This window comes from Vidua macroura, chromosome 38 (assembly GCF_024509145.1).
Source record: "Vidua macroura isolate BioBank_ID:100142 chromosome 38, ASM2450914v1, whole genome shotgun sequence".
In the NCBI taxonomy this organism is placed as follows: Eukaryota; Metazoa; Chordata; class Aves; order Passeriformes; family Viduidae; genus Vidua; species Vidua macroura.
The window spans coordinates 655,676-668,552 of record NC_071608.1 but is presented as its reverse complement, the minus strand read 5'-3'; the positions used below and the strand labels follow the sequence as shown (position 1 = coordinate 668,552).

Genomic DNA, 12,877 nt, shown 5'->3' with positions numbered 1-12,877 from the left:
GGACGGAAGAGGGGCCGGGCAGACACCCTGCAGGGGCCGTACTCCATCCCCTGGGGTATCCCAGGGCTGTCCCTGCCTGGGGAGCTCAGGGCTGGGCTGTGTTCTCCGGCCTCTCCCGCAGCCCCTCAGCTCTGGCTGCGCTCGCTCTTTGCCAGATGCAGCCATGGACCGCACACAAGAGCAGGACCCCGCCCGTGGCCTCTTCCGCAGAACAGCGCAGGTACCTGCAGCCATCCCCACCTGGGCTGGGCCTGCTGTCACCGCTCAGCCGAGCACCGTGCTTGGATCATTCCGTGGAACACCCCTGGCTTCCTGCCCTTCTCCTACACCTGGTTTGCAAATTCATCAAGAGGATTCAGGAGGAAGAGACCAGCACCATGGACACAGGGCTCAGAGCATATTCACACACCTTCAAAACCAAGACCTGTGCTGCCCTGCTGGATATGCTCGTAGAGGGGGGGTTTTGCAATCCAAAGCAAATAAGCAGCCTGTGGCCAGGGTTTGATCCTCCCAGGAATTGCTTGGCCTCCCAAGCCACGCCCGCTGGTCACTGGAAGCCTTTGAGGCCATGGCAGTGTGGTGGGAAGGGAAGCACTTCTCCGGGGAAGCTGGAGACATTCCTCCCTCTGGCAGCTTTCCAAGTCTCCCCGTGCCTTCTCCAGGTGCCCGCCATAGTGAGGTACATCCACCAGTGGCTCATGGACAATCAGTTTGCTGAGCAGAGGCTGAACAGGGCCCTGCTGGATCTCACTGAAGAACAGCCTGCTGATGTAGTAATGACGCTCCTGTGTGTGTGGCCCCATCCTGTGACAGGTATGGGGCCACCTGCCCAGAGGGCTCAGGGCTCCCCAGCCCATCAGCCTGTACAGCCTGTGCCAGGTGTCTGACCAACAGAGAGTCCCCAGGGCCCTCTGGCTGCTCCCTTTGCCAGCCCTGGCACCTCAGCCCCTGAGCCTGCTGCCATGCTCCCTCGCTGCCCCTCAGGGGCCTGTCCCCACAGGCCTGGGCTGCCTGGGTGCTGCTGGCGAGGGGCAGTGGGCAGAGGCAGAGCCGGCAGCCAGCTCAGGTCTCCACTGCTGCCCAGGCCACGGTGCTGTGTCCCAGACCCCCCTGAGACAGAGCTCTAACCCCACAGAGCTGCTTTCACCATGTGGAAGGGCATCATGTGCTCACCCAGGACTGCGGAGCCAGTGCAGCTGATACTCCTCGATGTGCTGGGGAGTTGGCCAGAGCACAGCACGTTCACCTCTGACGGGGGCAAAACGGGTGTCTTTGTCCTGGCTGTGAGTTTCTGCAACTGGCCTTTGCTGGCCCCAAGGCCACCTGCCCAGCAGCTCTCCATCCTCCTTGCCCCACTGCATCTCCCTGCCTCAGGCGCTGGGCTGAAACCTGGCCTTGGGGCAGCTTCAGGGGCACCAGGCCCGCTGCTCCCCCTGCGTCTCTCCGGGCCTCTCCCTCCCGTGCTCGGGCCCTGCCACATGGACACCTCGGCACTGAGTGCTGTCTCGGGGGGCTTTGTCCTTTGCAGGCAACTGTGGTGATGTGGAAGATCCTCCAGGTGCCCTGTGTCCCACATATGGTGACGGTGTATTTCCCCCACCTACTTGTGCATCTGCTTTTCCAAGTGTTCTTCAGCACTCTGGATATGCCAGAGGAGGTCGATACCTTCTGGAAGGGATGCCAGCAGCAATACGGCCTTGCCACCAGCCCCAACAGGTACTCCATCCCACTCCTCTGTCCCTGCCACATCCCTGGGCAGGAGCCAGTGCTCCCAGCAGTGACCTGGGCTTTGCTCTGCACGCAGGTTTGCAGTGCAGACCCTGAAGTCCCTGCTCTGCCAAATGCAGCACGAGGATGTGGTGCTGGCAATGGAACGCAAGCGTGGCTGGGACACGCTGCTGTGTGCTGACACCCACCACTATGCCGTGGGTCTGCTGGCCAGGTGAGACCCCCTTCTCCCCACTGCCTCTGACATTTGTGCTCTGTGCCCAGGGTGCCCCACACAGTCCCAGTGGTCGTGGGCCAGAGGGCCTTGTCACCGAGGCAAGCCAAGCAGACTGGAAAAGGCTGGCAGAGGAGGGTACCCACAAGGAGCCGCCTCCCAAATAGCCCAGGGCCCCTTGCAGGATGCTGGGGAAAGACCAGACCTCTGTGAGTCCATCCTGGGAGAGGTTTGTCCCCCGGCCCAAAGTCTTGGTTACTTTTTCTCCTGCCAGGGAGATATCCCGTGTCTCCATCCCCTTGTGTTCCCAGATCGCTCGCTACCTGCTCCGGCTGCTCAGCACACAGGAGCCACGCTGGGAGCTGCCCGCCCTGGCGTTCCTTGTGGAGGTGAGCCTGATGGCCAGCGCTGCCTCGCTCAGCTGCCTCCCAGCTCTCTGCCCTCTCGTAGCCGCAGCTGCCTGGGACGGGTGCCCGCGCCCTGTGCTGCTGCCTGGGCCCAGCCCTGTGCGGTTCAGGGCTCCTGCCAGCCGGGTCCCCTGTCACTGCCCTGTGCCTTTCAGGTCCTCGAGTGCCTGAACTTGAGTGGAGGCTGTCGTGGGGACAGGACATTTTCATGCTCATTATCCCAATCGTGGTTTCTGTTCCCTGTCCTCAGTTTGTTTTGTCTTCCTTCCCCCCCCCAGGCTGGCTGCTGGCTTGCTGCTTGGCTTGCTTGCTGCTTTTGCTTGCTGCTGGCTGCCTGCTTTGCTGGCTCTGTTTTCCTCTCTTTTTTCTCTGCTTTTCGCTGGCTTGCTTTTTTGCCATTTTTTTTCCCCTTTTCCCCAGTTTCCGTTGTTCCCTTCCCCCCCCCCCCCCCCCGAAGACATCGGACCTACTCCAGGCAGGAGCTCCCCCGGGGTCTGCGAAAGAAGATCTGTACCCTCTGCGGCGAAGAGGGATACAGCTCAACCCCCTTGGACTGGTGAAAACATCTGTGGTCATCTTGGGCTATTTCTCTTGTGCTGGGGAGTGTTTTTTGTTGTTCCTTAATAAACAAGTCTTTTCCACTTCCCCTCTGAAGGAATTCCTCCCGAACACGGTGGTGGGGGGAAGTTGCGGAGGGTTTGGTTTCCTATAAGGGGCTCCTTTGGAGGTGTTTTCCCCTAATTTGTCCTAAACCAGGACAGAGGCGGTGCTAACAGAGTCCTGCAAATCTTGTCAAGGCACCTGCGGAGCAAGTGCAGGGACAGGCATCGCCTGGCGCTCAGGGCCCTTCTCAAGCTCATTGACAATCCCTCGATGGTGAGAAGGGGGCAGCGGCTGAGGCTGCGCTCAGGAATGCAGTCGCTTGGGCTTTGCTGGGCTTTAGGCGCTGGGGCAGCTGCTCCCAGCTCTCCTGCCTCCTGCTTCAGCTGCCCAAGTGCTCCGCAACAGCCCTTTGGCCTCTAGGCCCTGCAGCAGCAGGATGGCGTTTCACAAACTTGTGTTCCGCACAGAGGGAAAAAATGTGGAGCCTGACTGAAAGTCTTGTGGAACTCCTGTGCGACACAGATGGAGAGATAGTTAGCATGACAGTCATGCTCCTCAGCTTTATCTCCCGGGACAAGGACATGCTGATAGCCAGCTCCATTGCACTGCAGCTGGTTGAGGTGCTCCTGCCACTCTTTGACCACGTAAGGCTCGCTGCCTCCAGCCACAGCCACTGGCTGCTGCCCGGACACTTTGTGCCCTGTGGATTTCCAGGCCTGAGCCAAGCTGAGCCTCGTGCAGCCGATGCTGAGGTCTTTTTTTCTTCCTTTCATACAGGACAATAGCCAGGTGCAGCTGCTCTCCATCCTGCTATTCCAAACATTGGTGTCTCTTCCACTGGAAAAGGACAAAAAGGCCCTGAAGACACACGTGCACCAGAGCCTGCTGCCACTCTTCTTCCACTGCCATGATGAGGATGGGCGTGTGGCACAGGTGAGGACTCGTGGGCTGCTGCTGTCCCCCTGGGAGGCGGCTCAGCTGCCTCCTGCCCTGGCGCCTGCTGGGCTGCAGCCTCCTCCAGGCCTTGGCACAGGGACACAGGTCCTGCGCCCTGGGCTGTGGGGCCATCTCCGCGTCTCTGCTGCTCTCCAGGCTTCTCAGGAAACGCTGCTTTGTGTGGCCCAGTTCCTGAAGAGGAGGGATCTGGAAAAAGTGGTGAAGAACAAGAAGCTGTGGAAGTTCACCGAGTGCCTGGTAAGGACGGCCTGGAAGTGCCAGCCTCAGGCTGGAGAATCCCCCTGAGCGCGGTGCTCAGTGTGCGGGGCTGGCAGCTGTGCCCCTGCCCGCTGCTGCAGCCAGAGGCGGCGCGGGCTCTTCTCCAGGCTCCTGTGGGCCCGAGCTCACGGCGGTGAGGGCAGGGGAGGCTGGGGCTGGGCGCAGGGAGCGCCCGGCCCAGGGGCTGAGCCCGCGCCAACCCTTCCCTCCTGCCGCTCTCTCCAGCTGGCAGACGACAGCAGCAGAGCGGCCGAGCACCTGTGCCAGGCCATGCCCTACCTGGAGAGCCCACAGGAGCCCCTGCGAGAGGCGGCCATCAGGTTCCTGGGTGAGCCGCGAGCCCGGGCTCCCTCCCCGCCCCGCCGCAGCTCGGCCCCAGCCCCGCCTGCTGCCCCGGCAGCGCCATCCGGGCCCGGCGGGGTGGAGCCCCCGGCTGGCCTGGGCGCTGCTGCCGCCCTCTCGCAGCCGTGCCCTTGGGCGGCAGCGTGCGGCAAGGGCCCGGCTGAGCCCTGCCGGGCCAGGAGGCCGTGTGGCCACAGGGCTGGCAGCGCCGCTGGCAGGGAGCTGTGCCGCTGGGCCGTGACAGGCTCTGTGTTGGCAGGGATGGCCGGGCGGCAGCTGAGGGGTCAGAAGGAAGAGCTCCAGCTCATCTGTGAGGGTGAGTGAGGGCAGCGGGCTATCAGCGGGGCTGGCGGGGGAGCTGCAAGCCGTGCCCCAGCTGCGGAGGGCTCTGCTTCCTGTGCGGACGATGGGCAGCGTGGGCAGAGCACATGGAGATTTCAGGGCCACCTGGGGGATTTGTGGCCAGCAGCTTTGGGCTGATCCCGTTGGTCCCTGCTCCCTGCTGGCCGTGGCCGGAGCCGGCTGGGATGGCCCTGGCAGGGAGGTCTCCTCGGGTTCCCTCAGATCCGGGATCTGACCATGGCTCTGTTGCTCTCTCTTTCAGCCCTTGAAGGCATGGCAAATGACATCAGCGTCGCCGTTGGAAGCCTGGCAATTCAAACATTGTACGTCCTCCAGGCAGTAGAGAGAGCTCGATATTCCATCTTGGACAGCCTGCATGATCAGCTCCACAGGGCATGGAGGACACGGCCTCGTCTCTTGGGGCTCGGCTGGCTGCGCTGCCGGAGCTGTGCAGAGTGTTGATCCCAGAGGCTCTGTCTGCTGGGGCCACCTGAGCCAGCAGGAATGTTTCCTTTCTTCGAGGTTGTTCTTTCGTTCTTTCTGCTTTTCTGTAGGATATAAATATAGGATGTGTTGTAATAGACAGACTCCCAGGATCTTTCTTTTGCTGCCCAGGCTCTGCAGGGCATAGCGGAAGAGGGAGCAAAAGGTGCCTGGGCTCAGCAAGTTGCCCAGGCACGTGCAGGCTTGCAGGGAAAATGGCCAGAAGCCCCTTGGCCTTTGGTGGTTCTGCTGAAGCCCTTGTGCTGCCAACAGAGCCGGTGGGCAGGGGCCGGAGTTCCAGGGATCCCTGTGAGACCGGTGCCTGGAGATGGCCACAAGCCCTGTCCTAGGCAGGAACCACCATCTGTGTCCTCCTGCCCGTGTGTTGCTGGCTGCATTGCTGAGGGCTCCGAGGTGCCTCTGGATGGGGCTCCTCGGGAGCTCCTGTGGGGCTGCGGTGCTGCTGCCGGGCAGGTTGGCCGGGCTGAGGGAGACCCTGAGGGGATGGGGCCAGCAAGGGATGAGGGGCTGTGAAAGCCCTGACAAGACAAGGCAGTGGCAAGGCACGGGGGGGATGTGGGAGGCAGTGGGTAACGTTGGCTTGAGGAGGAAAGTGGGTTGGAGCCAAAGAGACCACTCAGCCTGATGTTCATGGGGCAAACAGAGAGCGTTTGTGCTCAAGCCCTTCATTCTAAGGGGCCTTTGAAAAAGCCAGTCTGGATAATTTCACTGGTCTGATCTCTGCGCCCCTTCAGATTCTGGCCTGTGAAATGCCTGCAGCCTTGGGAGAGATGTGATGGGCGAGGCCCCTGTCAGTCAAAGCAGGGGCTGGTCCATTCACCCAGTACAAGCCAGCCTGCACTGTGACACACGGCAACAGAGTGCCAGGCACAGCTGCGGGTGCTCCCCATGAACCTCAGCTCTGGGACCACTGTCTGCCCCAAGCTTCAGGGCTGCAGTGGGAGCCCGGCTGGGCTCTGCCCTGGGGCCATCCTGCAAGGACAGCTGCAAACAGGGAGCATTCCCTTGCCACCAAGAGCCAAGCCAGGGCTGCAGGGAAGCTGCTCCAGCCCGGACGGCACTGTTGGGTGCTGCGCTCTGGGGCTGGGGCTCCCCGCACAGGGGACTGGACTGGTGTGCCAGAGGAGACAGAGAAGCTGCAGCTTCAGCCTAACTGAGGTGGGTGCATGGGCTGGGAAGAGTGGGGAGGCCCAAGGGGATTCACAGAGCTCATCCTGCTGAAAGGACAAGGAAAAGGGAGTGGGAGCTCAGCAGTGAGGAGAGCTGAGTGCTGGAGAGCAGCTCTGAATGCCACTAAAATCCAACCAGACCTCTGAGACATTGCAGCTCCTCAGCCAGTGACAGGATGAGTCCCTAAGCCAGGGGCTTGGCCTTCCTCATGGTGAGGCGCATCAAGGAAGGCAACAGTGTGATGGAGACTGCCACGTGCTGGGAACTCACTGGGGGAAAAGAGGGAGCAGTTGGGAAGTAAAAGGCAGGTGGGGAGAGAATTGTCCAGAGAAGGCCTGAGCTACAGCTTGAGCAAGCTGAAAAATGTCATTTGGGGTCATCCCAGACTGATTTCATTTCAGAAGCTATTGAACAAGTTTAATTTTTGGGTGGTGGCATGTTTTCCCTTGGAGGTGTGCACTCTGCAAACTTGAGCTGTGTTGCTGAAATGCTCAAGCAAGTCTGTGCTGCAGGTCACACCATTTCTTCTTTGGCTGATTGGGGCCCATTGCTGAGCTCCAGCAGAGCCCTGGCAGAGCCCAGAGCAGCCTCAGCACCCGCAGAGCCTGGCTGCGAGGAGAGAAACCAGAAAGCGCCCGTCAGCTGAAGGCTCCTGTCCCCTTGTCCCAGCCGCCCACGGTGCCCAGGCCATGCTGGCCGTGCCCAGAGCAGTGCCCAGAGCTGCCCATCACTGCTGCCTTTGGGAGCAGAGCAGGAGGGCAGGACATGTGCCCAGCCTGCAGCCAGCCACGGCACATCCACCTCCTCAGCAGCTGCCCAGAGCAGGATGCTCCTGTGCTCGCTGCCATCTCCCCAAAGCTCTGATCCCACCATGCCAAGCAGATGGGACCCACCTGACGCCATCCACCGCTGGAAGAAAAGCTGGTCCCAAACGATGTCCTCAGCCTTCTCCAAGGGCACAGCACATCCACGCCACAGCTGCTCCCAAGCACTTCCCCATCCAGACTGGACCCCACCTAGAACGCTTCCTCTAGAAAAACACACCACAAATTATTGAAAGTAGATTACAGACAAAAAGGGGAAACAAGAAAAAAGGTCAAAAATCATATCTCTGTCTGGGGCGTGAGGAAGGCGCAACCCCTGCATGCCAGGGAAAAAACTACCCATGGGTGAAGGAAGCCCAGGCTTTCTCCCTTCCCCCTGCACTGCCTCCCAAAATAAGAGTGATTCCAAAGCAAACAAGGGCAGGGGAGCAGCCCAAGCCCTTCCTTGCCTGCAAAGCAAAGCAGCCCCTGCACAGGCTCTGGAGTCCCACCTCTGCTCCCACCATGGGGGTTGGTTTGTGTCGGGCTGGCTGCCCCAGCCCCAGCCCCAGCCCGGGGCACGGTGGGTGGTGGGGGCTGTTGGCAGGGCCAGGAGCCCACTCCCATTTCGTGCCCACCCCAGCCCATGCCCCCAGCCCTGCCAAAAGCAGCTGGGCAGCCGACTGAAGGATCAGCTGCATCCGCCCCAGCAAAGGGGGAACCTTTGGTTCCCGGCCAGGCTGTGCAATGCCCAAATCTGGGAGCATCCCCTGCGTGTGGACTCATCTGCAAATTCCCTGTGGAGCCTGGCTTTGGAGAAGGTGCCAGAATCAAAGTGACGTCATCTTCATCCTGCCAGTGACCAGGTGGAGCAAGAGGTTGTCATCCTTGATGTCTTCCTCGCTGTCTCCAGCAGCAGCAGTCCCACCTGCTACAGCTTCTCCAGGGGCTCCTTCTCCTTCCCTGGGGCTGAGACCAGGCTGTCAGGGTTCTGCCCAGGGCCCCAGCTGTCAGGGAACCAAGGACAAGCAGAAGCAGCTCGGATGGCGGCCACCAGTGCTGGGCAGAGCAGCTCCGCTCCAGCACAAGGGCTGCGTCTTCCCATCTGATGACCCCTGGGCAGTGACACAGGCAGCACAAAAAAGTCTGGGTTCCTTTGCTTCTGATTGCCAAGGCATGTGTGGAGCTGTAACTTACCAGGGCCCTGCATCAGAGTGTGCCTGTGGCTCTTTCCCTTCTTCTAGGGCAGATGAATGTCCTGCATCCAGGGATCACACAACAGCTCTTCTAACGAAGGCCTTTCCATATTCAGCATGGATAAACACCTCCTGATCAGATCTTGGCACTCTGGGCAGAGAAACCAGAACCCGCTGGTCAGCTGGAGAAGGCTCCTGTTGGCTTTGCCCCACTATTCCCCTGCCCAGGCCATGCTGGATGTGCTCAGAGCTGGGCCTAAACTTTCCCATCAATTCCCAGTTGTGGAGGAGAGCAGGAGAGCAGGACATGTGCCCCCTCCTCAGCAGCTGCCAGAGCGGGATGCTCACGAGCTGCTGCTGTCTCCCAGCACTGGTATTGCCCCCGTGGCCAGAGATGAGGATCCACCTGGAGAGAGCCGTTGTGGCAGCGAGAGCTGATGGTCCCAGCTGATGTTCTGGCACCCCCAGAAAGGGTGCTCCCCGCAGACCATCTAGTGCAGCACGATGCCCAGGGACCAGACAGTAGCTGGCTTGCCGTAGTACCAGCCAAAATGCATCCATTCTGGGGGGCTGTATGATCGTGTTCCTATGGAATAGAGATGGGCTTCAGCAGGGGGATGCTGCTGCTCCCAGAGCCTGGCCCCAGCATCCCTGGGAATGCGGGGGCTGCCCCAGTGGCACACGGGGTGACCGCTGCCCTCTCACCAGCACCTGGGACTTGTGTACAGACTTGGGGTTGGAAAAGAAGCCACTGGTCTTGAAAGAGGGCAGCTGAAGCCCTGGCAAGGCCCAACCATGACAAGGAAAAACCCACTCACTGGTGGGGAAAACCATGCCTTCATCCTCCCTGCCTGCATTGCCCCAAAAAACATTATGAATCCAAAGCAAACCAGGTGAGTGGAGCAGTCCAAGCCCTTTCTCACCTGCACACCAAACCGGCTGGGGCACAGGTTCTGGCCCCCCCTCTCTGCTACCCCCACCCACGGGTGTTTTTGCTGGGCTGGCTGCCCCAGCCGCAGCCCCAGCCCTGGGCAGAGTGGTGGGCAAAGGCTGCCAGCAGGGCTGGAAGCTGTCTCCCCACCCAGCCCTGCTGAAACGCAACTCGGCTGAAATCTCAGTGCCATCAAGGGCAGCAAAAGGGACAATCCCCGATGCCACAGCCAGCTTGGGCTGGGAGATGTTGGGCCGTGAGATGCTGGGACCGGGAGCACACCCCTGTGTGGACTCACCTGCAAAGTGAGTGTAGGCTGTGTCTTGCAGGTAGGTGCCACAGCCAAAGTCAATTAATTTGGCCTGCCCGGTGGCCAGGTCAACCAGGATGTTCCCTGGTTTGATGTCCCTGTGGAGGACCCCGCAGCTGGTGCAGTGCCGCACGGCCTCCAGCACCTGGCGGAACAGGTCCCGCGCCACCTCCTCGGACAGGAACCCCCGTGCCCGAATGAAATGGTGCAGGTCCTGAGACCGCTTTGGGTGCTCCAGCACCATCACAATGTCGTTGGGGAGCTCAAGCCACTCCAGCAGCTGGACGACACCGGGGAAGCCAGTGGACACCTTGGCCAGCAGCACGACCTCCACAGGTGCGCTGGTGCCGTTAGGCTGCGGGAGGAGCACGATGCCGTCAGTGGGGCTGAGGCTGTGCCAGGGATCGGGAACCCCTCGCCCAGCCCGGGATGCTCTGCGCCCTGCGCTGGCCCCACGCCCGCTCTCCCTCGAGGCGTCCCGGCGGCTTCCACCCTGCCGGGCCCCGGCTCATCCCCGCCCGGCATGCCCCGGCTTCTGCCGCTGGCCCCGCTCACTCACCAGCTCGCCCCAGTGCAGGACGTGGTTCCATGGCACCCTTTTGATGGCCACCTGCAAGCCAAGAGAAGCAGCGGGCTCAGCTCGCCGCCCGCCCTGCCCAGCCCCATCCTCCTCCTCCTCCTCCTCCTCCTCCTCCTCATCCTCCTCCTCCTCCTCCTCCTGTTCCTCCTCCGGCCCCTCCTCCTGCGCCCGCCGCCGGCCCCGCCGCTCACCGGCGTGCCATCCGAGAGCCACGTGGCCGCGAAGACGCTGCCGAAGCCGCCGCGGCCCAGCAGCGAACCCAGCCAGTACTGCTCCTGCAGGCCCTGCTGCGCCTTCCCTGCTGGCGGGACGCGGCTGTCAGCGCTCGGCCCGGGGCCAGGAGCGGCCCCCGAGCGCCCCTCAAGCGCCCCGGGCCGGCCATCCCCAGGCGTTCGCTCCTGGCAACGGGACAGCGGCGGCTCGGGGCCGGTGGCCGTGCTGCCGAGCGGCGGAGCTCGGGCCGGGGAAGCCGCAGCGGAGGCGGCGGCAGCAGCCGCGCCGCCTGTGTCCTCCGCGGGGCCCGGGAGGAGCCGGCGCCGGGGCCGGGGCCGGGGCCGGGGCCGGGGCCGGGGCTGGGGCCGGGGACGGGGACGGGCTCGGGCCAGGCGGAGCCAAAGGGAGGCAATGCCGCCCCAGCCCCAGGCACTGATGCCCGCCCAGCAGCGCCAGCACGGCCAGAGCCGGGCGGGCGAGACGGCAGCGGGACGGCCGGGGCCGGGGACGGGACAGCCCCGCCCGGGGCCGGGGGCGGGCCGGGGGCATGGCCCGGCCGGGCATAGGGAGAGAGAGACCGGGAGAGGAGGGGACAGCGGGAACGGGAGAGCGGGAGAGGCTGCGGGACAGCGGGAGAGGGAGAGGAAGAGCAAGAGGGACTCCACAAAGTCGCTGCTTTCGCTGCTCTGTCTGCTGCTGCTGCTGCTGCTGCTGCTGCCGCTGCAACTGAAGCTCCGGGGCCGTTTGTCCTCGTGTCCGTTTGTCCGTTGCCCGCTCACCCCCACGCCCAGCCCCGCGCTCCCCGGGGGCAGCACCTGAGCCTGTCCAAACACGGGAACTTTGCCCTGTTCAGCCCAGACCCAGAGTCTGGACTCCTGCACAGGGGCACAGGGATCCCCTCGGTTGCTGCTGTGCATTGTCCCTGCTGAGGATCAAACCCTGTCGGGGCACATTCCCTGAATGCAGAATTTGTACCTGACCCAAGCACTGCATTTAGTTTACAGCATTGCTTTCCAAGAAAACCAGGGGAAGGCAAACTGTGTCTAGCTCATGGTATTTTCCAGTGTCTAGACCTTGCCACGTCATGGATCGTAGAGGTGAGATGCATTTGGAATTCATGGCATGGAGAAGTAGTGCAAGATGGAAAAGGGGAGCATAAAAATAAATAGAGAAAAACATCTTGGATTGTTTCTTTCCATTTTCATTTAATTTCCTAAAAGCTGTTTCAGTTTTCCCGGACTCTACTCCTGGGAGTCCTGTTTGCTCTTTCCAAGAACTTTTCCTGGGGAATGAGATGCAGCTTCTGTCACAAAATGTGCCACCAGCTGCAGCTTCTCTTGGCTTTCCACACTGTGTGTGCAGCACAACTCTTGCAGCAAAGGAGGACAAATGTTTGCGAAACTTGACAGCTTGTTCTTTCTCTTCCTTGTGGGCTGGGCAGCTGTGCCAATTCCTCAACACGTGTCCACCCCAGCCAGGCCAGAACTCCTGTCAGGGGTCTGCAGGGTCCTTGTGACGGCCGTGAGGCAAATGAAGGAAAGTTTGGACCGTCTCTTACAGGGGGATGGCATGAGGTGGGTCCCGTCTGCTTGGCATGGTGGGATCAGAGCTTTGGGGAGATGGCAGCGAGCACAGGAGCATCCTGCTCTGGGCAGCTGCTGAGGGCTGGATGTGCCGTGGCTGGCTGCAGGCTGGGCACATGTCCTGCCCTCCTGCTCTGCTCCCAAAGGCAGCAGTGATGGGCAGCTCTGGGCACTGCTCTGGGCACGGCCAGCATGGCCTGAGCACCGCAGCCGGCTGGGACAAGGGGACAGGAGCCTTCAGCTGACGGGCGCTTTCTGGTTTCTCTCCTCGCAGCCGGGCTCTGCGGGTGCTGAGGCTGCTCTGGGCTCTGCCAGGGCTCTGCTGGGCTCAGCCCTGGGCACAGCTGGGCTGGCTCTGCCCTCACATTGCTCTGACAGCTTTGCATCAGACGAGCCCCTTCTGAGCACAGCCCTGAGCTTTCTGCTTTGGCAGGTGAGCGAGACTCTCCTGCAGGCCAGGAGATTGCACTTGGGGACACACATCCCATTGGCAAGGACTAAACTCTCCACAGTCCCAGCTGAATGCCTGGATCTCCCCAGGATGTTTTGTCTGTCCCACTCTTCATTCCTTTTTTGCTGGAATGGTGCAGTTGCACTTTCTTCCTCCTCTAGAAGTGCCATGAGTGGGCCAAACCTGGCGAGTGGGCCGTGTTCCTGAGGCAGTGCAGTCTGGAGCTGGTGGATGGAGAATTGCCCTTCCCACTTCCAAACCAGAGCAAAAAGCTCTAAGTGGGAC

General features: G+C 61.6%; 3 protein-coding genes across 3 annotated transcripts in view; 2 read left to right on the top strand and 1 right to left on the bottom strand.

Moving 5' to 3' along the window:
• The window catches only part of LOC128821312 (serine/threonine-protein kinase pim-1-like), a 45,189-nt gene extending 32,594 nt beyond the window's left edge, over positions 1 to 12,595 (top strand). Inside the window, exon 7 of the mRNA XM_054002274.1 lies at positions 12,416 to 12,595. The gene's annotated coding sequence lies outside the window, so the exon portion shown is untranslated. The remainder of the gene's footprint in view (positions 1 to 12,415) is intronic.
• LOC128821292 (maestro heat-like repeat family member 5) lies at positions 1,149 to 5,438 on the top strand. The gene is made up of 12 exons (XM_054002243.1): positions 1,149 to 1,283; positions 1,529 to 1,716; positions 1,805 to 1,942; positions 2,217 to 2,331; positions 2,505 to 2,538; positions 3,113 to 3,225; positions 3,420 to 3,596; positions 3,730 to 3,885; positions 4,045 to 4,146; positions 4,393 to 4,495; positions 4,769 to 4,825; positions 5,114 to 5,438. Exons 1-12 carry the CDS (start codon positions 1,149 to 1,151, stop codon positions 5,311 to 5,313), a joined length of 1,518 nt encoding a protein of 505 aa, XP_053858218.1. The 3' UTR covers positions 5,314 to 5,438.
• LOC128821313 (serine/threonine-protein kinase pim-1-like) lies at positions 7,765 to 11,326 on the bottom strand. The gene is given in 7 exon segments (XM_054002276.1): positions 7,765 to 8,335; positions 8,526 to 8,675; positions 8,931 to 9,110; positions 9,754 to 10,120; positions 10,325 to 10,375; positions 10,537 to 11,044; positions 11,046 to 11,326. Coding segments are annotated over 6 exon segments (1,290 nt in total). The 5' UTR covers positions 11,123 to 11,326; the 3' UTR covers positions 7,765 to 8,335; positions 8,526 to 8,568.
• Positions 12,596 to 12,877: the final 282 nt, after the last annotated feature.

Coding starts and splice junctions, on each gene's coding strand:
- LOC128821292 (XM_054002243.1), top strand. CDS start 1,149: ATGTGGAAGGGCATCATGTGCTCACCCAGGACTGCGGAGCCAGTGCAG. Junction 1,717..1,804: donor CTTGCCACCAGCCCCAACAG/GTACTCCATCCC, acceptor CTCTGCACGCAG/GTTTGCAGTGCAGACCCTGA. Junction 4,147..4,392: donor GGAAGTTCACCGAGTGCCTG/GTAAGGACGGCC, acceptor CGCTCTCTCCAG/CTGGCAGACGACAGCAGCAG.